This window comes from Lampetra planeri, chromosome 53 (genome assembly GCF_965212315.1).
Source record: "Lampetra planeri chromosome 53, kcLamPlan1.2.h2, whole genome shotgun sequence".
Taxonomy (NCBI): domain Eukaryota; kingdom Metazoa; phylum Chordata; class Hyperoartia; order Petromyzontiformes; family Petromyzontidae; genus Lampetra; species Lampetra planeri.
In genome coordinates this window covers 6,826,722-6,848,919 of record NC_136159.1, presented here as the reverse complement: position 1 = coordinate 6,848,919, position 22,198 = coordinate 6,826,722, and the positions used below count along the sequence as shown (strand labels likewise).

The window sequence follows — 22,198 nt, the reverse complement described above, 5'->3', positions numbered from 1 at the left end:
CGTCATTTGAATGTTTGTCCGGCCGTCCCTCCCAGCCAGAGAAAAACGTTTCATCTTCTATAGAGCCCTGTCTCGCAGCTTTCTCTTGCCTTATCTGTACTGGATATCCCAAATTATCTCTGTCTCACCGTCTGTTTCTCCATTCCTCCATATTCCTCTTTCCTTCCACTAGGTCACCCACTTCTCCCCCATCTCGCTCAGCTGTGTAGACCGGTACGGCACACAAGGGGTTAGGTGGCCAACACCACACCTGGCTGCCTTTGTCTCTCCAGTGGCAACACTTATACATAACACAGCTTTGATTATACTGATAGGAACCTCCTGGTGACACCAGCCCACAGGGATTGTGTCCGTCCGTCGTGCAGGGAGGGGCTGGGTGGGGAGGGTGGGCCTGGGTGGGAGGGGAGGGGCTGGGTGGAGAGGGGAGGGTGGGGCTGGGTGGGGAGGGGCTGGTCACCCCGTGGTGCCCTTATATAACTCAACGTTTAACCTACTCACGCCGGCTTGTGCCCACCCTCAGTCGGCCATATTTGCGGAATACACCACGCCGCCGTTGACCCTGGCCATTGACCGAGCAACCCAACGTTCCTACCAGCTCCCTCCGCAGGAATGTGTTAAGACATACCCACAATATCCGATTTTAATTACGGTGGCCACCTGTCCGGGTTTGACCAGAACAGTTTGAAAATTTGGCATGTGTTTGGGCGGCAGGAGTTGATTCATACAGAGATCTGGTGCCGGCATTGCTGTGTTGAACTTTATTACGGGAACCTGCACGGCATGGGGATGCAGCTCAACACCAAAGAATCATTGCTGTGCGCACTCAGCTTCAGGACTACAATGCATTTTTTTGGTTCACTTTTGATGGGTCCACTGTCCAAAAACAAACCTTGTTACATGTGGGGGATGTGGTGTACCCGTTCCAACTATATTGAGGGACATGTTATTGTATTCACAGCAAGATGAGCCATTTACAGTAACGTTATTTTCACCTTAAACATTTGTTTATTGCGTTTCTTCTAACCACAGACTTGCACAGACTCTATTGCACCGATGTGCTTGCAAAAAAAAAGATCAACGCAAAAAGTACTGCAGGATTAGACTATTGTTGCTTCCTGGATGGGTGACCACCATGCAAAACAGGTGTTATAGGCTGCTTTGGAGCTATGTGGTGGGCAGCAGGATACTTTTTGCTGCACTTCGAAGCTCTCGCGTCGATGCCACCTGCGTTCACCGTACTTCAGCGTGGCAAAGTACGGTCAAATACTCGCCACGACCCACACAGGCATGGGGAAGGCCCTCATCCAGCAGTGGTCTGACAAATGGGCTGCACGTGTGCCGTGTAGAGGTTTCTCCCTGCAACAAGCCGATGGGTGGCGATTTTTTGTTAACATTTTCAGCGTAAAACTGCTGCGTGACATAACTGTTAATTCTGCGGGCGTCATGGGAGTCGAAAACGTGACGCGAAACCGAAACGTGACGCAAGCACCGAATGAACACGTGCTTCAAAAACAGCGCAAGGCCTTCATGCAAGAAACCATGACTTAATTATTTTTTCCTAACGGGGGAAAAAAAAAAAAAACCCAACCTGCGCTCAGCTTATAGGGGCGCAGCATGAAACACCGCAAAATGTCCAACTTCGATCACCGTGGGTGCTTTGCGAAGGTTCAAAGCAGCACTTGCTCAACCTCACAACAGATCAAACTTTGCTTCTACATCATTCCCACCTTTGTGTGCGAAACAATGAAAATCAGAGATCTTCGTTCAACGCGAGGGGAGCCGCAGAAACGGCAAAGCAAATTTAGGGCCTACTTGAGATTTTTTTTTTCTGACATTTGTCTCGAGGCCCAATCAGGAACTGGTTTGTCTATTGTGTAAAGAATCCCATCCGGTCCTTCATTCTGCTGTATAAAGAGCCGATCATAACTGGTCCGTGTCTAAAGACCACGTAACAGATAGATCTGTACCCTCTCGAGAGGATTTGTTCATCATCTGAAGACCTCATTATTTACTGGCCTTTCTATCGATCATCTGGTCAACCTTGTTAGAGAACGGGTGAGATTATTTTCAACAAAATAACAAGAAAAAAAACATTCTGATGCCAACGTTAAAACGAATGCAAAACAAATCAGTAGGTTAACTACGCCTAATCAAATGGCTGCATATCGTACAATCGAGTGACAAAAACAAACAGCGTGCCGTAAATTCAAAAGTGTGGGAGGCAGGAAAGCAAAATGTCAATGACGGAATACCAAGCAGGTGTGCGTGTACGCAGCAGAGGGATGCAAGTGCAAAATATACGAAACGACATCAATGGCAGATACCATCTCCTCGAGAGATCATAATAGGTCAGAAAAATATCCAGTGCAAGGATTGCGACAATAAAGAGAGTTACGCCAGGAGCAGCGACGTATCGATTTCACCTGCCCTGCGATTCGATGAATCGTTGCGATTCACAGGTCACGATTCAATGCGGGAGAACAGGTTCTTTGTAAAACGTCGTGGTGAACAGAGGTTACCGGGCCACCGCAGACACCGCGTGAAAACCGGCGATCCACAAGCTCCATCGCGTGATCATTGTTGTCCTTACAGGACGAATGGGTGCATCGCGCTGCGTCTGCACCGAACAGCCCTCGTCGCGTGGAATAATTGTATCTCGCGCAGCAGCTTTGACCAAACCGTTTCAAATGCTGGACGTGCCTCGAGTCGGGTTACAAATGAACCTCTCCCAAACCAGCTTTTGACGAGGAACAGTTTTGTGAAGCGGCTTGCACCGTCCTCCTTTGCGCCAACCAGGCTTCCCCGCCTTCACCGACCCGAGCTGACCAGCGGGAGGGGAGGGGGGGGGAAGTGCGGTCAAATAACCCCGACGACCCGCACTGTATGAGGGCAAGGCCGTCATCCAGCAGTGGATCATCGCACGGGCTGTACACGCGCAACGGGGGCTGTACGGGTAGGACTACACTACTGGTGTGGTGTGTGTGCACTGCAGTGAGGAAGGTAGGCGCCTCATCGCATTGTGGGTCTCGTGTGTCGGAGGAGAGGGGCGGTGGGGAGGGGCGGTGGGGAGTGGGGCGGTGGGGAGAGGGGCGGTGGGGAGGGGTAGGGAAGAGGGAGGGGGATGATGCTCCGAACTGATCAGGGTTTCACGGGCAGCTGAGCTGTGATATCGACCCGGCAGATCGGGCATTTCCTGTTGGTGACGAGCCACTGGTCGACGCACGTTTGGTGGAAGAGATGCATGCAGGGCAGCCTCCTGTACCACCAGGGAGGGGCAGAATGAGGCATGGGGGGGGCACACAGCAGAGATTTCCCCGGTCATTGAATATCTGAGGTCGCATATTCATCCTGACCAACTGACCGCCCACACCCAGTGCAGTTTTTGTGATGCACCTTTCATGTTCCATCCATGTTCACACATCAGACTTTTTCACAGAGCAACCTGTACAATCAGTCCGCGGCGAGCGGGATAAGCGGCGCTGTGCTGTGCCAAAATATATAAAGGAAGAGCAAGCAACGGCAATTCACAAACCTCACATCCTCCTCGTCCTCCAGCTCGCACAGACAGATGGTGCATTTCTCATCATCGCTCTCTTCGGCGTCTGGCCTCTTGTCCTCTTTACGAGGCCTCAGCTGTGAGGCGGGGGTGGGGGGGTTATTTTGGAAGTGGGGGTGGTGAAACTAGATTACCGGCCTTTGCTTGAACTTGCACAAGTCATGTAATGAATCACCATACCCGACTTGATCATGATTCTACGCATGTCTGGCCAGGGCAAGATTATCAGTCCGTTGTGTGTGTGTTGTCTTTGGAGCATGTGTGTGTTGTCTTTGGAGCGTGTGTGTGGCGCTAGCATGGTTGGCAACGTGCGGTGCAAAAGAAGTTCAACTTGCATACATACAAGTGTGTGTGGTGTGCGTGTGTGGTGTGTGGTGTGTGTGTGTGTGGTGCGCGCATGTGGTGGTACCTGAAAAACCTTTCACAATTCTTTAACAGCTGTCAATACTACTACACCAGGGCATTAATTCATTAAATTATAAGGATTCAGCGTGATGGGATTACAGTACATTTGTAGGGGTGTTGCGGGAGAGGAAGCGGATAAACACACAGGGGTGTCTACACCCACACACAGGGGTGTCTACATCCACGTCCACAACGGTTAACCCTGGGGGGCTGTGGGCGGTCGCTGGGATCCCCCATAGCCCCACCCCTCGGGGGAAATTAGTATAAAAGGCGGGGAGCCAGAGGGCTCGTGGTCGAGTATACAAGCTGAACCAGTGAAGACGGAAGACCGGCAGATAGGCCCTGGAACTCCCCTGGCTCGCTGTCCTTCTCAGGGCCGGGCAGGGCAAGCCAGAGGCGCGGCCCTTAGAGCCTCAGAGCCGATGCTCTTGTAAGAGCCGGTCTGGTCGGCTGGGTGCCGTGATCCGTGCTTAACCAGAGCTGGATCAGACAGCCTCCCCTAGCACTCTTAGCGGAGGACCTGGGAGCAGACCAGCCGGGGATAGTGCTAGGGGTCTTCGCTGTTCAGGACGGGTGAAGGGGCCGTTACCCCTTCAAGTGTTGTATCTTTGAAATAAACGTTGTGCCTCAACTACGTCGTCCGTGTCACGAGTGAACCCACTACACATTTAAGGAGCATTGCATTTCAACCATTACAGAGCAGTACAAATATCTATTAGCAGGAATTGAACTGCTGCCTCTGTGCAAACTGGCTCGTTGGCAAGCGTTCTGACCACCGGGCGAAGCAGCAGCAGCCGCCACGCGCTTGTACCTTCTTGTACTTGTGCGCGCACGTGTACCACTCGATCGTGCTCTGAGAAGCCCCGTGCAGGATGAACTGGAAGTCAAAATTCATCAGGTCCTGCAAAACAGAACCGAAGCAGCAGCAGCAGCATCATCATCATCAACGTCTCGCGGCCATCAAACTTTTTTTTACACGGTGGAAAAAATATGTTGAACTTCTTTCACGCCATACATAGCTAACTGTGCTAATCGGAGAAGCAGTTCAGTGGGCCACAACAAGATCAACTCTGAGTGTCCTGGCGGGCAACTATGACGGCACGTGGCGACGTGCTGCCCATGGCGTCCATACGTGTGACCGCCGTGTTACGCACCGCTCTCGTCTCCACAGATGTCGCATTGTTCTCTCTTGTTAACCGCTCACAACACTCTCATTTCTATCTCTTGTTCATGGAACCAAGCGGTATCTCTATTTAACACGCAGGCTTTCACGACCAACATTACTCATAATAAAGTTGTTTGGGTTCTGTCAATTGCGTGATTAAGCAGGTGCTTAAACTGTTGATGTTTTAGGTTTGCTCTCCAACACACAGGTGTGCTGAAGTAGTAACGAATTGGCACGTTTTGTTCACGTGACAAACCCTTACTGATTGGCTGTGTCGGGTGCAAGTAGGGTTTACGACACATTTACATTAACGAGATCTAACCCAACTACAAATACCGTATTAAGAGATCGGCATGTCTCTATACGTGAACCACATCTCTGTGCGGGCCAAACCTCTTGGTGGGCCACTCCTGAGACCCTCCGAGAGCCAGACGCAGGCCATGGCCGCCACTTACAAGAACCTCGGTCAACGCGAGCGACATTATTCGTGCGAGCGAATTCCCCAACCCTGCAGATCTACTGCACGGTGTCAATGGATGGTAGTACAGCAAATAGGTTGCCGACCTATCTGTACAACATAGTTTTGAGCCTTACCTCTTCATAAACGAGGGTTTGCTTCGGAGAGTCCTTTTTAAAAAAATTATTCAAATGCTTAAAAAATGTCATACGATGTATGCTGAACTTCTTTTGCACAGTACGTAGCCCACCGTGCTAATCGGAGGTGCGGGAGAGCTGATCATATACCTCCGATGACAAACACGTGTAGCAAAGATTTGCAAATCCAAGTGTATACATTTGTCTTCATCCTAGAAAAAGTTAAACCCCTTCTCCCCCCCAAACTCATCAACACAATTTCCGATGTCCTCACCTCCAGCTCCGGCCTTGGCACGGTGAGAATCTCCGCCATAAATACCCGGGGCAAACCGAGCTACACACCCAGGAGACACACGGGGGTTACACAGGGGACACACAGAGACACAGCGGACACAAGGGGGATTCATATAGGCCAGGGGTCGGCAACCTACGGCTCCGGAGCCGCATGCGGCTCTTTACGGGCTGCTTCTTGACGATATGTACGTATGTACATAGATGCATTGCGGCTCTTGAAATACTGAATTTTGTACCGAATTGGAAAGAAATGGCTCTTCTTGTTATTTTGGTTGCCGACCCCTGATATAGGCGATTGGTGACCGGGTAGAAACCATAAATTCATGAGACTTGAGAACCCGGCTGAAGCAATATGTAGGTGATATCAAATCACTAAACATGAGAGCCCAATGTATTCACGACTAAGTCTAGGTGAGTCTGTGTGTGTCTATGTTCATCTATTGGTGTGTCTCTGAGCCTCTATGTCAGTCATTGGTTACCCTCCGAGACGATGAACTCGCTATACTAGAGAAACCCGGTTTAATCAAGGCCGGATGAAACCCAACATTTGAAACCAGAATCTCAGCGGTGCCAACACAGTAAGTCAAACTCAAGTTTTATATCGCGCCATTCACACAAGGCCTCACAGCGCTTTATAACACAACCCCTGTAAAAACCATGAACACTAAAACTAAGAGTACAAAGACTGATATGCAAGAGAAAATACATGCGTTTTCAGACGAGCCTTAAAAACCTCGACTGATGGAGCGTCCCGAATGAACTGGGATAAGACAATCTACAAATGAGGCGCCTGACTACTGAAACCTCTATCACCCATTGAACGCAGATTTGTCCTTGGTACGCTTAGATGCCTGGGTTTGGTGGATCGAAATTGCCAGACAGGGGCATGTGGTTTCCCTGACCTATGAGCGACAAGAACATTCCCCCCCCCCACTCAGCTGCCCGTGACGAAATGCCAGGTGGTAACTGGCATTCTCTACTCGTCGATGCTTAATGCAAAGGGCTTCGAGATGCTTTTTTTGATGTGGCGCGCGCTGTAATACATAATGCAGTCTGTGGACATTAAAAAAATGTGCTTTAAACCCTATTTATACACTTCCACTTATGAAATTTGTTATATTATTGGATCTTTTGGTAAAGTCACGTAGAAGGGAAATAATACAGTAATAAAAATAAAACATGTTTTACCGAAAGATCCAAGAATATGAATCCCTGCAGTCACGAAAGCTTTAAATCGAAATTTTAGTTAATTTAGTAAATGGATTCTTAAAATGTATTTATATCATTTTCATGCCCAGTGTGTGGGTGCTGCTGCTGCATCCTGTACAGCGCTTTGAGATCCTTAATAAAAAGCGCTATATAATTATTTCGATTTAAAGCTTTCGTGACTGCAGGGATTCATCTTGGTTCTTTCGGTAAAGTCACGTAGAAGGGAAGTAATAAAATAATAAAAATAAAACATAATAAAATAATTCTCACGACGTTTCGGCTACAACGCAAGCAGCCGTCTTCGGCTACAACGCAAGCAGCCGTCTTCACCTGATTATTATTAATAAATACTCTTTGGTTCTTTCGGTAAACTCACGTAGGCAGAAAGATAATCGTAGATCATGACGTTTCGATCGCCACACAAGCAACCACTCCCACCTGAAGACGCTTGCTTGCGTGGCGATCGAAACGTCGTGATCTATTATTTTTCTTCTACCTACGTGACTTTACCAAAAGAACCAAAGAGTATGGATTCCTGCAGTCACGAAAGCTTCAAATCAAGATTCTTATTTATAAAGTTGGACACCCGACGAAATCACCGGTAAGCCATCTGCCCATATATGGTAGGAAGCAGGCGTTGCCATTGCCCCTAGCGGTGTGTCTCTGCCAATATATGGTCTTGTGGAACCCGACTTGGAGGTGTCTATTGTATCGATTCTGGACAGTCGAACGACATCCACGTTAGAGTATCGATCCCTCGAGGTTTAATCACTGCGTGTATTCATTTCCAAGCGATCCCACGCATCGAGCAATCCCATTGGTTGCTATAGCGTCGTGTGAAACGCCACCCCCCTTTTTTTTGATTGGCCAATATCTGCGTAATCGTTGGCCATTCGCTCGCACAGCGCCGTACGAATGTTTATCGACTGACCATGGGCGAGGGGTGGGAGGAGGAGCTCCCGAGCGTGGAGTGCTGGACCCGGACGGGGGAGGGACGTGTGGAGCGCAGCAGCGAGTGGGGCGGCAGCGGCAGGACGGTGCGCGGGACGGCGTGATGGAAGTCGGCCTCGCCGCGAGACCTGCGGTTTGTCATCGTCGTCGTCGCAACCCGTCGTCAAAATCATCGTCGTCAGTCATTGCTTGCAGCAGCAGTTGGCTTACATTATCGTTATTAAGGTCATCATCCTCAAAGTTATAAGCATTACCACTTCTTACAACTTCACCACCACCACCACCACCTGCAATCCGAACATTGTCGCAACCACCGCAAGCCACCGTCATCATCGCCACCATCACCATCGCCAACATCACAACTGAATCGGCAGCAAAACGAGCACTGCCACCTACAATTTTACCACCACCAACTACCAACAACAACCGCCATTCGCCACTAAGTGGTGGTAACGTCACCACGACGCTTGTGCCAGGCTATGTGCACCCGCATTGCCACCACCATCCCCACCAACTTCAAAGACAAAGATCCCCCTTATAGCCTTAACAGACGTTTGGGGCAAGTGCTGTTAAGTGAGCACCTATCTATGAAGGCCAGCAAGACGCACGAGGGGGAGGGTGGCCAGCACCACGCCCGACCGCCTTTGTCTCCCCATTAGGCAATGTTTACCCACCGCACCAGGCACTCATTTGAGTCGAACTAGGGGCAGCCCAGAACCGGTTCAGATAACCGTCACCGGTTTTGGCCGCGAACGAAAATCGAACTCGGGCCGCCGGGTTCGTAGCGCAGCGTGCCGAACCGCCGCTGCTGCCACTGCCTACCGCCACTGCCTACCGCCACCGGCACCGAAGCGTCACCTGGAGTCGTCTCGAGTGGCCTGCGCGTCGTCCCCACGGTGCGCGGCGCTCGTGCGGGGGAACGCGCGGTACCGCGGCGCGGACAGCGGTGGCTCCCGGTCGCGATCCCTGCGGAAGCCAGACAGTGGTGAACGGTCACACGGCAACGATGACATTAAGCGGCGGTGATGTCACCCGTGCCGCTTCGTGCCAGGCTAGGTACACTCTTGAGGGCACGCGAAGTGTCGAAGGCTCACTGGCAGGTCACGGGACAAACCCAGGTGTTGTGGATTAACGGACTGAGATGACTGGAAGATGTACCACCTGTGTTATTCACTGTGCCACATACACGCACACAAGACACTAACACCCATGCACACATGTACACAACAAAAAAAATAACAGCCACCACGGTCCGGCACCAAGTGGCAAAGATGTCACCATGGCACTTGTGCCAGGCTAGGTGCACAGAAAAACACACGCACACATCCACACGTACACAAAGACATTTACCCGCACAGGGACATGCATCCACACGCAGACAAAGATTTTACACGCAGGCTTTCAATACAACCTTAATATGATGAAGAAAAGCCTATTATCACCAACCTCTAAATAGAGTCACCTTATTACAGGAATGTAGCCTACCAATCACAACGAGCAATCAATTCGAACTACCAAGCCGGTTCACATCATGCGTGGCTGTTCTGATGACATCATGGCACCTACTTAAAGGACCTGGATCACGAGCTAAGCCTGACGATGCCGTTAAAAGTCACCTCCAGCGCAACTGTCAAAATGTTCATCTTCTTGGTTCTTTCGGTAAAGTCACGTAGAAGGGAAATAATAAAATAATAAAACATAATAAAATACAATTCTCACGACGTTTCGGCCACAACGCAAGCAGCCGTCCTCAGGTGAAGAACAGGTCTGTCGGGAAAACATTCAGACGCTGTCTTCCCGACAGACCTGTTCTTCACCTGAGGACGGCTGCTTGCGTTGTGGCCGAAACGTCGTGAGAATCATTTAAATGGTTTATTTTTATTATTTTATTATTTACCGTCTACGTGACTTTACCGAAAGAACCAAGAAGATGAATCCCTGCAGTCACGAAAGCTTTAAATCGAAATTTGTCAAAATGCTGCTTGTCTCTCGACATTCCTGTTTGCCGAAAAGCCCAAATCCGTCGGCATATTTTTGCCCTTGGCGTGACAACTTGATTTGATTGGCTCTGTCCAACTCCCCGCCCCCGTGTGTCCTACATACGGGTAAACCATACGGTTTACCTGTATTCTTGTACAGGCAAATCGAGTTCAGGTCCATACGGCGTACAGCCGTTTAAATACGGGAAAACATTTTTTGTTTGTGTTTCTGCCTTGTGATGGGGACTTTTATAGGATGACCATTGAGATTTTTAAGGGCATGGAGTGACCAATAAGGTCTGAATTGGTCTATAATAAGGTAGTTACTGATAAAGCGGTTGAAAGGTATGTACATAGACCATTGGCGATTGTTTCTCCCTTATCAAAAAAAGGTAGACACGTTAATTAGCTCCGACTTACAGCCGGAATTGGTTGACCTACGGTGCTGTTGTTGTAGCAGCAGCAGTGGTTGCAATGGCAGGCACGGCCAGCTACCACCACAGCTCACAATGGAGGTGGCTACACTCTCACTGCTATCACAGCAGCAGCTGCAGTCACGACCATGGTCTCCACCACTCAAAGTGACCAAGCTCTCAACAACGCTAGCGCGCAAGCATCCACGTACCCGACACCATCGCCATCATCGTTGGGCTGCTGTTGCTGCTGCTGCTGCTGGCGGACGTAGTACGGCACCGGCACGCCGCCGTTCGCCACGAAGATGGGTTGTCCATACGAGACGTGCGAAGACAGCCGTGCATCGGCTGCCCCGTGCCCTCTCATCGAAGTGTGGTGCGCGAAGGCCTGGCCATCCCCTCCACTCCTCTGCTGCTCCTGATGCTGCTGCTGCTGGATGTGGCCGTGGTGATGGTGGCGGTGGTGGTGGTGGTGATGGTGGTGGTACAAGGATGCCATGTGTGGGTAGAAATGGGCTCGTGGCAGGGCGAGATCATAGCTGCCACCCAGAACCTGCGACTCGGACTGCATGTACTGCGGGAGGCGCCCACCAATCGGTTCATAGCTCGAGCTGGTCGTCCTTGCCCCGTCCGCACCGTCACGTTCGAAGGGCGGCTGGCGTTCCGAGGCCTCCCCAGCGCTGGTCAATTCCACCGGTGCTCCCAGCGCCGCACTCCTCACCAACGCGGATAGCACCATCAGCGGCGGCGGTGGTGGCGGCAGCGGCGGTGGTGGCGGCGGCGGCGGTGGCGGCGGCGGCATTGACAGGAAAACATCAGATGGCTCGGCTGAGCGACGGCGGAATGGGTAGCCAATCGCCGGGGAGCGTGGCAAACGCTGGCAGGCATTGGCCCAATCCGCCGGCCCAGCCACCCCCGTGGTCGACGGCCAGCGGAAGCCGCAGCGCCGCTTGGGCGTAGAGTTGAGCAGCGTCGACGAACCCACATCATCGCCGGCGCCGTTTGCCCGCGCGTGTGGCTCCGCCCGCAGCTCCTGAGGCAGGGGCGGGAAGTCGAAGTGCGAGCCGTCGCCCTCGCCCGGGAATTGAATCTCATCCAAGCCAGGCACCGGGGTCGGAGGCCGGGCGCAGCCTACCGCCGATGCCGACGACTCCGCGGCGCCATCGGTGCCGGGCGGCACATCGGTGGCCACTGCCAGCGCCGCCTTCGTTGCTTCCCAGCAGCGGTGGAGCCGCTCGACGCGGTTCGCCATCAACTGGCGGGTGGCCGCTACCAACACCGCAACATCAGCGGCAGCAGCAGCACCGGTCCCTGCAACTGCGTCCGACGCTTGCGTGGACGCGGCCGAAGCGGCAGCGCCGTCAACGACCACGTCGTCATCCTCGTCCTCGTCATCGTCGTTTTCATCGTCGTCCTCCTCGCCGTTTGCGTCGAAGAGGAAGAAGGGATCGGGGGTCGAGGATCGACGCGCTGCCGCGAGCCGGCGCCGCTGCTGGTGATCTCCGGCGGTCACCGCGCGCCTGATGGCGCAGTTCGCTTGGTGACAGCAGCGCCCCAGCAGTTGCTGCTGCCGCCGGCGGCCCCGCGGCGAGGCGGGCGAGGCGGGCGAGGCGGGCGAGGTGGGCGAAGCGGGCGAGGCAGGAAGCGAGAAGAATTCCGGCGGCTGAGCGGGCACCTGGTTTGCTGCTGCCGCAGTCACGCTTGTCGTGGTGACAGGCGTTGCGGTCGCGGTATCGTCGTCAAGGCGGCGAGTCTCGCCGGCCCCGTCGACAGCTTCCGCCGGGGATGACCGCCCACGAGCGGAGGTAGCGGCGCAGCCGCCCGGCGGGGTTGGAGGGCACGAGAAGCACGGGCAGACGCGGCGATGCGACGGGGAGACGCACAGGGAGGGGAGACGCGCGCATGCGCTGCCTGCAAGCGGGAGTCGCAAACGAAGCGTCAGGGGAGGAACAGCCAAGCACTTCACTTGTACGCGTACACGGGCAGGGGCGAACACGGTTCGAGACTGTGCGCCATACGGCCCACAGCCATTTGAGGCCTGCCCCTTCGTAGCAGCCCACAAACCACAATCATCCAAGACTGCGAAAACCTTATTGACAGACATCACCCAGCCTACAGCAGAATTGCTCATGGCGTTAGCGATGGGTGGCGGTAATGGCGGTGACGATGGTGACGGTGGTGAGGAGGGGGTGGTGCAATTGTTAGCGGCGGTGGCTAAGACGGCGGGTGCTGATTATGGCGGTGATGGTGACGGCAGTCGCAATGGTGGCGGTGGTAATACTCACAGTGGGCGACACGCCGCATGGCTGTGCCTGAAGGCGTAGAGAGGCCGGCCGGTCCCCACGCCTGGCTGAACAAGCTGCGGCGCAGGAGTGGAGAGGGGCACTCGGACGACAGCGCCGGCTGAGCGGGTGTGGCTCCGTCGGGCGGCAACGCGGTCAGCCCCTCCGAGGAGACCGGGTCAGCTGGGGCTCGGTCCAGGCTCGAGCGACGACTGGGACTATCCGTCATATCCTGAAAATGTGAACAAAAGCGGTTAAGATACAAGCTGGAATTATCATTGTAGCCGAGCATCAGCCGTGGACAATCAACTGTTGAATGAAGGCCTTCCGAGTTGTAGCCATCTCTCTGGAGCCTGTCATGAATAAAACCACATCTCCAGACGCTGCACGAAGTAGTTGGATGTGCATCTCGGAAAAACAAAGAGGTGTATGTGTAAAAAATATAAAATACGGAGAAGAGATGACGCAGTCAGGCAGAGGGGAAGAGGAAGGCCTTCCGCCTACAGACAGGGGCACCAAGTCAACAGCTTTGGTGGAAGGGGGCTAGCATTCCAGACTGTGTGGGCAGCAGAAAAGCTTTGGTTGCCGGAGCAGCGTCGAGTGAATGGAGCGGAGTGGAGCGAGATGGGAGAGTCATTGGACGATGTTGAGGATTAGTTAGGGTGATCTGGGCATCGTTGCAGGATCGTATTGGGAGCGATTAACAGGTTATGTGGTTTCGTTTACAGGTGGGGATGAGAGAAGGGATATGGGGAGAGGCTCTAGAGGAGAGAGCTACATGTGATGAAGCATGTATGGGGGAAGAGAACTAGAACAGAAATATCGGTTGGGCTGGCTTCGACATAACATATCTTCTGCAAACGTTTAAAATATTTTCTTTTTGACCTGTAAGCAGTGCAATACAAGTAGATTTCGTATAATATTCTTTCAGGCTGAGAAATGTAATTCATCGCTTCATTATTTACCTGTTTTATCAATCTTGAAGAGTAATTTATTAGCCGCCCAACCTACCCGATCCCTTTGCTTTCATCACGTCCACCCACAAGCGAACCTGATTGGCGCCGACGCTGCTGCAGGCCGCGTTGCGGAGGCGCCCGACAGCACCACCGGAGCCCGTGGGCGGGCCCGGCTGACCCCCGAGACCCAGCACGGAGTATCCGTTAAACCCCATGGTGCCGTCCAAGGGCTGCATCGCGGCGAAGGGAGCGGGGGCAATGGGCGGCACCAACAGCAAGGGTGGCAGAGACGTCGGCAGTGGCGAGCGCCAGGCGCCGGCCCCCACGCCGCCCCGGTGGTGGTGGTAGTGGTGGCCGCCGCCACCGACGCCGCCCAGCGCGTTGAAGTACGGGTGGCTCCGGTGAGCCACAGTCGGCTGCGTTTGTGCGGCGCCGGTGGTTGCGGCGGCAACCCACAACTCGCAGCACGGTGGTGGCGGCGGCGGCGGTGGCGGTTGCGACGGCGGTTGCAACTGCGGCGGCGGTTGCAATTGCGGCGGCGGTTGCGGCGGTAGCCGCTGCGGTGCGGCCACCGCCGGAATCTCCGGTACCAGCAACGGCTGACGCAGCCATGATGCCAGCGTGGAGGAAGGGTGGCGCTGCGCGTTGTGGTGGTGCGTGTGGTGGTGGTGGTGAGAGTGGTGGTGGTGCGTGTGGTGGTGGTGATGGTGCGAGTGGTGGTGGTGCGAGTGGTGGTGGCGTAGGCGCGAGTGCGGGAGCGGGCCGCCCAGGCCCGAGCGGGCGTTCAACCACTGGGGGGAGCAGTCGTGCGTGCGATTGAGCGGGGATGGCGGCGTGTGCGGCGGCGGCGCGTGCGGCTGGGAGTGCGACGGGGAGGCATTCGGGGTGGAGTCGTGGGAGGAGTCCGCGCAACATTGACCGGCGCTCGGAGATTCGGCCTCATCTGCAAACGCAAGGGGGGACAGGGTGTCACCCTGGTCGGTGGCTACTCAGCCTGTCATTTTAATTAGAGCCGGGACGATGAGTCGATAAACAAAATCATAACGGAATGCTGGCCGCTCCAAAACCTTGTCTTCCGAAGGCTGGAAACCCCTGTATATAATACACTCCCGAGGGTGATGCGCCTGGTGATGGCAGGACCTAGCCTCTCCACCCCTTCACCAATTAACAGAGCAGGGTGGTGAAGTATGGCCAAACAACCCCCATGACTGAAAAATATGTGTAGAGGTCTTCATCCATCAATGGATTGGTAAAGGGCTGTGAATGAGAGTTTATTTTTTATTTTTTACGATGATCGTGACAACTTCTGTGATTCATTAATACTTCTGAATCGGTGGTGAAAATTCCACTTTCACGCATCAAGCGTAGCAGCTTCTTAGAGGGTGGTGTTCATTTTATCGACCATACAGGGATAACGACGACTCGCTTGACCCATAGCTTGGGGTCACATCCCAGGCCACTATGACTACCACTATGACCACCACCAGTCAGTCAGGTCATCGCTAAAAAAACAACCAACATCATACCAAACCATCATCGACAACAACATAAGCACCACCAACACCATCCGCGCTACCACCAACACTTCCATCATCTGCACCACCAACACCAGCACTCCAAACATCACAGTGTCCACCATGATCATGTCACCGATGACAAAGACCCCCCCCCCCCGTACACCCTGAAACAGATTGTTGGGGCAAGCGCTGTTAGCGAGCACCAATTAAGGCTGCCAAGATACACGAGGGGGTGGGTGGCCAGCACCACGCCCGGCTGCCTTTGTCTCCCCAGTGGCGATTATTTTTACACACCGCACCAGGTACTCAATGAGGCCGAATCATGTCACCACCACCAGCAACACCAACAGTACGGGCAGCATGACAACCATATCCTCCACCAACATCATCACAACACCCCCAACCACCACCACAATACCACTTTACCGACAACACTGCCACCACTATCAACACTATCCCGCACCTCCCATTAGCACGGTTGGCTACGTACAGTGCGAAAGAAGTTCAACATATATACAAAACGATGCCCATATTACCTGAAACATTGTTGGGGCAAGTTTTGTTGGTGGTGATGTTAACACGCTGTACCAGGCACTCATTTAAGGCCAAGTAAACCTGGGGGAGGGCCTGGGGTCGGTCAGATACACGTCACTGATGTTGGCCACATCTTCACCACCAACCAAAAAATACCACTTCTGCAATCCAATCCCCACCAACACCACCACCTCCTCCTCCTCCTCACCGCCACATGGTCGATGGAGAGGTCCCCCCGTGGCTCCGCCGGGAGGGGAGAGAACATCGTTGGGGCATGGAGCCCAGGGCAGGCTGTGCCCCACCATGTCTCCATTGGCACTGCTGCTCCCCCTGCTCCTCCTGCTGCTCCCACCACCAAAATAAAACAACAAATCCTCAGTGACAGCATCATTGACAATGGGAGCTCACAAGAAAGTCATCGGGGCTCATGGTGGTGTGTTTATTTGGTCTTGAAATAATAAATGCAGGGGATGGCTCTTAATCATTACCACAACCACCAAAAAGAGGCCAATACCACCACCAACAACAATACCATGGTGGTGCTGATCCCGTGATACTGGTGGTGGTGATGGTTGTGTTATTGGTGCAGTTGGCAGTTGTGGTTACGTTAATATTGTGTGTTAATGACAAACGTAGCGAATTTGTTGCATACTTATACACCAATTGGCTGAAACCTTCTACGTATATATTTGAACCACCATTGCGATACGTTTGTGTTGCTGTGAACGTAACACAGTTGAAATTGTACAAGGCTTCCCAAGAAGCACACTTCCCACCCAGCCTGTTAATAAAAATAACGCGAAAGTTGGAACTTACCCGGACGATACTTCTCCGCCGTCGGCAAAACTTTCCGTGCGATCCAGAAACGGCTCATTGAGACTGGGAATGGAGTCAAACCCGTTATCCTCCGATGCGGCGAGCTCCCCACCATCCGCCGCAAACAGGCTGCACGGCATGCCGTGATTTGCCGGCGAGGAAGCCGCGCTCCGACTGGCGCAAATTGCGCAGTCGCCCGATTGGTCGGACGTCTCGGGGCCGGGTGGGAGCAGCAGCAACTCGTCTTCAGAGTTTGCGAGTGCCAGTTGGTCTGCGCGAGAGAGCGAGGATGTGGAAACTTGACTACCCAGTTAATTATTTAGCAACATCTATTTTAAAAATGTAAACGTTGGTTAGTGCATCAAAAGACAATATTATTATTAAACACCTTTGCCCAGAAAAGCCTCTATGAGCCTATTGACTGTTGTTTGGAGGGTCCTACCAAGCGTTCACAGCAGGGGGTGATCATTGCTATGCATACTTCAATTGAGTAATGTTAGCACGGTTGGCTATGTGCAGTGCAAAAGAAGTTCAAGATACATATAAGTGGCAGGTAATTTATCTAATTTGGCACGAGCACACAATGGCCTAATCTTGCAAAAAACGTCACGAGAACTCTTAACATCCACTGTGATGCAGACGGCACCAATTTTTACGGATGCTAAACCTGCGGTGTTAACCAGGGTGACTGCCAGATTCGAACCGTGAACATCTACAGGAAGCGGCGAGCGTGTTACCGCTAGGCCGTGTCATCGGCCATTGCTCGTTCAACCGGGCAGATGCTCCGACTAGTGATGGTGAGCGACTCACAATGACTATGACAGTGGTTTTATTTTTGCGCTGTACATTCTTTGTGAGAGAGTACTATTAAGGGCTGTTGAACCTAGCCTATTACCTCATTAAAATGTTATTGAAAATTATAGCTATATTTAAGGTTTTGAAAATCCCCAATTAAGTTTATCATTTTGCAAGAGGTGTTTGCAGTTTCATTGATCTTTTATCATATTTAACATCTTCTTGGTTCAGGTGGAGAGCAGGTCTGTCGAGTAGACGGCTGCTTGCGTTGTGGCCGAAACGTCGTGAGAATTATTTGATTATGTTTTATTTTTACTATTTTATTATTTCCATTCTACGTGACTTTACCGAAAGAACCAAGAAGATGAATCCCTGCAGTCACGAAAGCTTTAAATCGAAACATATTTAACATATTATGTTGTTTTAACCAGGTCTTGCTTGATGAGACACTTAAGAGTAAATTGGTGCTCACCTGCTTATAAACGAACTGTATGAGTGAATGAACTATAATGAGGCTCTCACCTAGTTAAAAATACAGTTCAGGCGTGTAGGCATGGTTATATGGCAGTTGATTAAAGAGTCAAGTAGCAATTAGAGATTCTGTGGCAACCCAGAGTCTCACTGCAACCAACACAAACAGGTGCAAAGTGATGGAAAATATTGTGACCTACAACCCACAGGAGTGGTGCAACAACTCCAATGCGACAAGGCCACGGACCTTTCCAAAAAGACGAACGCAAAATATAACGTGCAGCCACCTCGCTCGCGATGCTCCCACGAGCACCCGTCGCTGCCGCCCGAAGCCGTGTGGAAGGCGTCCTCCTCCTCATCCTCCTCGTCCTCCTCGTCATCATCAGAGAGCAGCCTATCCCGTGCGCCCTCCCTCCGGTACACCCACAGCGTCGCCTGGTCACCGGCGCTGCCCCTGCGACCACCCCCGCCGCTCACTTCCTCGCTCGCTCCCGCTCCCTGCAACCGCGCCTGGGACAGCCCCAGGTCGCTGCGGCTCCTGCCCCAGCCGCGCGTCACGGCCGCCCAGCTGGCGTCGTCGTCGTCGTTATCGTCATCGCCAGCGCAGACGCCGCTGCTGCTTACGCAGTGCTCGGTTGACGATGCGTCTCCATCTCGGCAACCAGTACTGCCAGGATCATCAATTATGGTCCAAACTGGCCTTGCTTCTACTGCCGCTGCCGCCGATTCTGCCAACGTTACTCCGTCGGCCCCTTGCTCCCAGTGCCCGCCCCACACTCCGGCACTGGTGTACAAGTGGCCATCTTCATAAATAATTTCATCTTCACTGCTGCTGCTGCTGCTACTGCTGGTGTCACTAGTAGTGTCGCTGCTGCTGCTGGTGTTGTTGGCACTAGTACCGCTGCCGCCACCACCACCGCCACCGCCACCGCCCGCAGGCTCATTGCGCACACTCAATACCTCTTCCAGCTTGCGCCTCAGTGCCAGGTATCGCTCCATGTGGCTGGGGCGCTCCTCCTGGCCCCAGCTCTCTCCTCGTCCAGCTGCTATGGGGAGCCCCCACCAGACAGAAAAATATCACAACAGCACAATACACGATGCAACAATGCAATGTATTTCAGTATGACACTATACGATACTCTCTGGTTCTTTCGGTCAAGTCACGTAGGTGACTTTATTTAACTTTATACCTACGTGATTTTAACGAAAGAACCAGAGAATATATATTACTGCAGTCACGAAAGCTTCAAGTCTACACTATACGATGTGATACAACAGTGTAATGTACTTCAGTGTGATGCGATACAATGTAATGATTAGTGTAGTTTGTTTAAATCAGATGAAAACTTAAGATACCAGGTTAAAAGCACAATTAATTTGCGTGATGATATACATTTTTACGCAACTTTGTGTTCACAATGTTCTGAATGATCACAACAAGACTGACAAAGCATAACCACTTACAACCTTGCCTGGAAAGTAAAAAAAACACAAATGCAAAACGTATGTTAATTTTGCTTAGAAAAATGCATTAACACTGTAAAATGTATCAGCGATTACGTAGCTGTTTGGCGATAAAACACAGCTGTCACATGTCATGTACATGCCTCGCTCCCCAATGACATCTCTGTGTGTGACATCACACATCCTGCACTCTGTGACGTCTCGTCGTACGGTTTGGAAGGTAACTTTTTATCACCAATTAAATACCTCTCAGAACAAAGTAATGCTGGAAAACGTTACAGAACGCATTATGTACGATGTTTCTTTCTTGTTAGCCAGTTTATTTGCATACTTGTTTGTTCGTCTGCAGTTATATGGGCACCGAATCACTGACTTTTGACAAGTTAAAATTGGACAATCCATCATGAAAATAAAACATTTTACTTATTTTTTCGCAAGCATAGTTCATCCTTAAAAAGGATATGGCCACAATCAGGAATTAACTGTATGGGCTGTGAATTGGCATAACCTTAGAAACATGCGTTTCGAGTATTTGGCTGTTATAAATTTCCAGGTGATAAGCCACTTCGTTGAGCTATCAATTTGTGGCCAGGTCACTTCTGAAAAAGAGCTACAGAGCTCAGTGCGCCTTACCTGGTAAAATAAAAAATAGTTAAGTTTTTTAGTTTAGTTTTTACCTGTGGTGGAGGTCTTGTCACGGCGGTCCCTTGACCTCATGTCGACACCGCCCGCTCGCATCGCTGCCTCATGGCTCGCAGCTCCATCGGCCGCGGCATCGCAAGCGCGGCACCCGAATCTGGACCCTGGGATAAACCCGGTCTCTTCGGCAGCCTCACTTCCACGGGAAGCCACCGCCCTGTCGCAGCTTCCATCCCCACCACCACAACCGTCACCGATACCGCCACCACTGTTGCCACCGCCATCATCGCCAGCACCGTTATGGTAACTGAGACGATGGCATGGGGGAGGTGGAAGATTGGGAAGAGGAGGAGGTGGTGGTGGAAGCTCCGCTGAGGTTAGATGATCAGGGTCAACTTCGTCCGGAATTTGAACCACAAACGGGAGTGGTGGAGGAGATGGTGGTGGGGACAGCTCGCAGAAGCCAGGGCACGAAATCACCGTGCTTGGTGGTGCAGAGCACATTGTGAGACCAGCCCTGAAAGGAAGATAACTTTATTTTAATGGTGATCTATGGCATTAGGACCACAATGCACTTCTTCAGGAACTACTGGTGGTTTATTTTCATTATGCGCAAAGGCTGAGTGCCTTTTACACGTTGTTGTGTTGCTGAAATATATATGGTTTTCCGGCCTGCACTATTTTTCTTTAAAAATTGCGTTCATCTCGTCATTTATAGATTTGATTGTTGGAGGTACAGTAGTGGAAAATAATTACGCCTTGCAAACTAGAGTTTATACGTATACATTCATTAATCGCCATTATCATATGCAATAATCATCATCATCCCATATATCATATACCATATACTGCATCATACAAAGGACTATCCTCAACTTTCCGATGTCATACCTGTCAACCCCTTATAAGTCCCTACCTTAATCCAGACAAATTCGGACCCTATTGGCCACCCCGTGCTCTTAGAAATGTCAACGTTCATCCTATAAAGCCGGTATTGAAACGGCTGTACGCTGTATGGACCTGTCAACTCAATTTCCCCGAACAAGAATACGGTTAAACCGTATGGGTTGACAGGTACGAGGTTTTCACGGTTGGCTACGTATGGTGCGAAAGAAGTTCAACATCCGTACAACTCATCATAATCATCTATGACCATACACCTCATCCTACACATTCATCAATATCATTCCATATCCGATGACTTTGCAATCATCACTATATTATGCACTCCTCTCACCATGTTCCTACGTAGCATTATTGCGCAAATACCGATCTCATGAGAATCATTCGCCCTTTCGTGCAAACCATTTTGACTACACTTTAGGGCCAAAAAAACCCATTTCCAATCCCCCTTTACACCGTCTCCAATGCAAACGTCACGAATAAACGATGCACGAGTTTCCCTTGCCCCGGTGGGCGAGAACTCGCGCTAAGGGAAGCCGTTTGAGAACCGGGGCGACCGCACCTCTCCCGGCGGCAGGCCGCTTAGGCAACAGCGAGGCTTTCCCAACCCACCTTAGGCCTCGACCGTCATTCCCGCATAAAAAAAAAATTAAAACACTAAAAAAAACTCAAACTCGCGACGCACGGCTAGTTGCCTCCTCTAGCGCCGACATGCAACCGCACGCGCGCGTGTACAATTTGGTTAGCGAACGCATACAATTACACGATAATTATACACGAATTATGGACATCGGCCTTACCCACCTCCTCCTACCGAGGCTGTTTACTCGTCGCATGACGTCACGCCACAGCCGTAATCCTATTGGTCCTCGCAGATCCCCCGGCTCCGCCTTTATACCCCCCCCACCCTCACATACAACACTGAGTGTTGTATGTGAGAATCAGAATAAAATAATAATACATGAAAATAACTGAATTGATGCACTCAGTGATTTAATTTAGTTATTTTCATTTATTATTTTTTTTACCTACGTGACTTTTTCCGAAAAAACCTAAGAGCATGAATCCTAATAAAATAAAATAATAATAAATGTAAATAACTACATTGATGCACTCAGTGATTTAATGTAGTTATTTTCATTTATTATTTTTATAATTTTTGCCTACGTGACTTTACCGAAAAAACCTAAGAGCATGAATCATAATAAAATAAAATAATAATAAATGAAAATAACTAAATTGATGCACTCAGTGA

At 51.4% G+C, this 22,198-nt stretch overlaps 1 protein-coding gene across 5 annotated transcripts; it reads right to left on the bottom strand.

Annotated features, from left to right (window-relative positions):
• Positions 1 to 735: 735 nt before the first annotated feature.
• LOC144734744 (uncharacterized) lies at positions 736 to 21,796 on the bottom strand. 5 transcript variants are annotated; one of them, XM_078617096.1, is made up of 14 exons: positions 21,748 to 21,796; positions 20,079 to 20,557; positions 18,225 to 18,983; positions 16,672 to 16,942; positions 16,064 to 16,197; positions 13,900 to 14,747; positions 12,852 to 13,080; positions 10,779 to 12,477; positions 9,033 to 9,140; positions 8,155 to 8,302; positions 5,995 to 6,054; positions 4,773 to 4,862; positions 3,533 to 3,633; positions 736 to 3,256 (listed from the first exon to the last, which is right to left on the bottom strand). In XM_078617096.1, the coding sequence occupies exons 1-14, from the start codon at positions 21,777 to 21,779 to the stop codon at positions 3,139 to 3,141; spliced, it is 5,076 nt and encodes a 1,691-aa protein (XP_078473222.1). In that variant the 5' UTR covers positions 21,780 to 21,796; the 3' UTR covers positions 736 to 3,138. The 5 variants fall into 5 exon arrangements, with proteins under 5 accessions (XP_078473222.1, XP_078473223.1, XP_078473225.1 ...); XM_078617097.1 differs by having other exon boundaries at positions 18,225 to 18,980; XM_078617099.1 differs by having other exon boundaries at positions 21,744 to 21,795.
• Between the last annotated feature and the right edge of the window lie 402 nt (positions 21,797 to 22,198).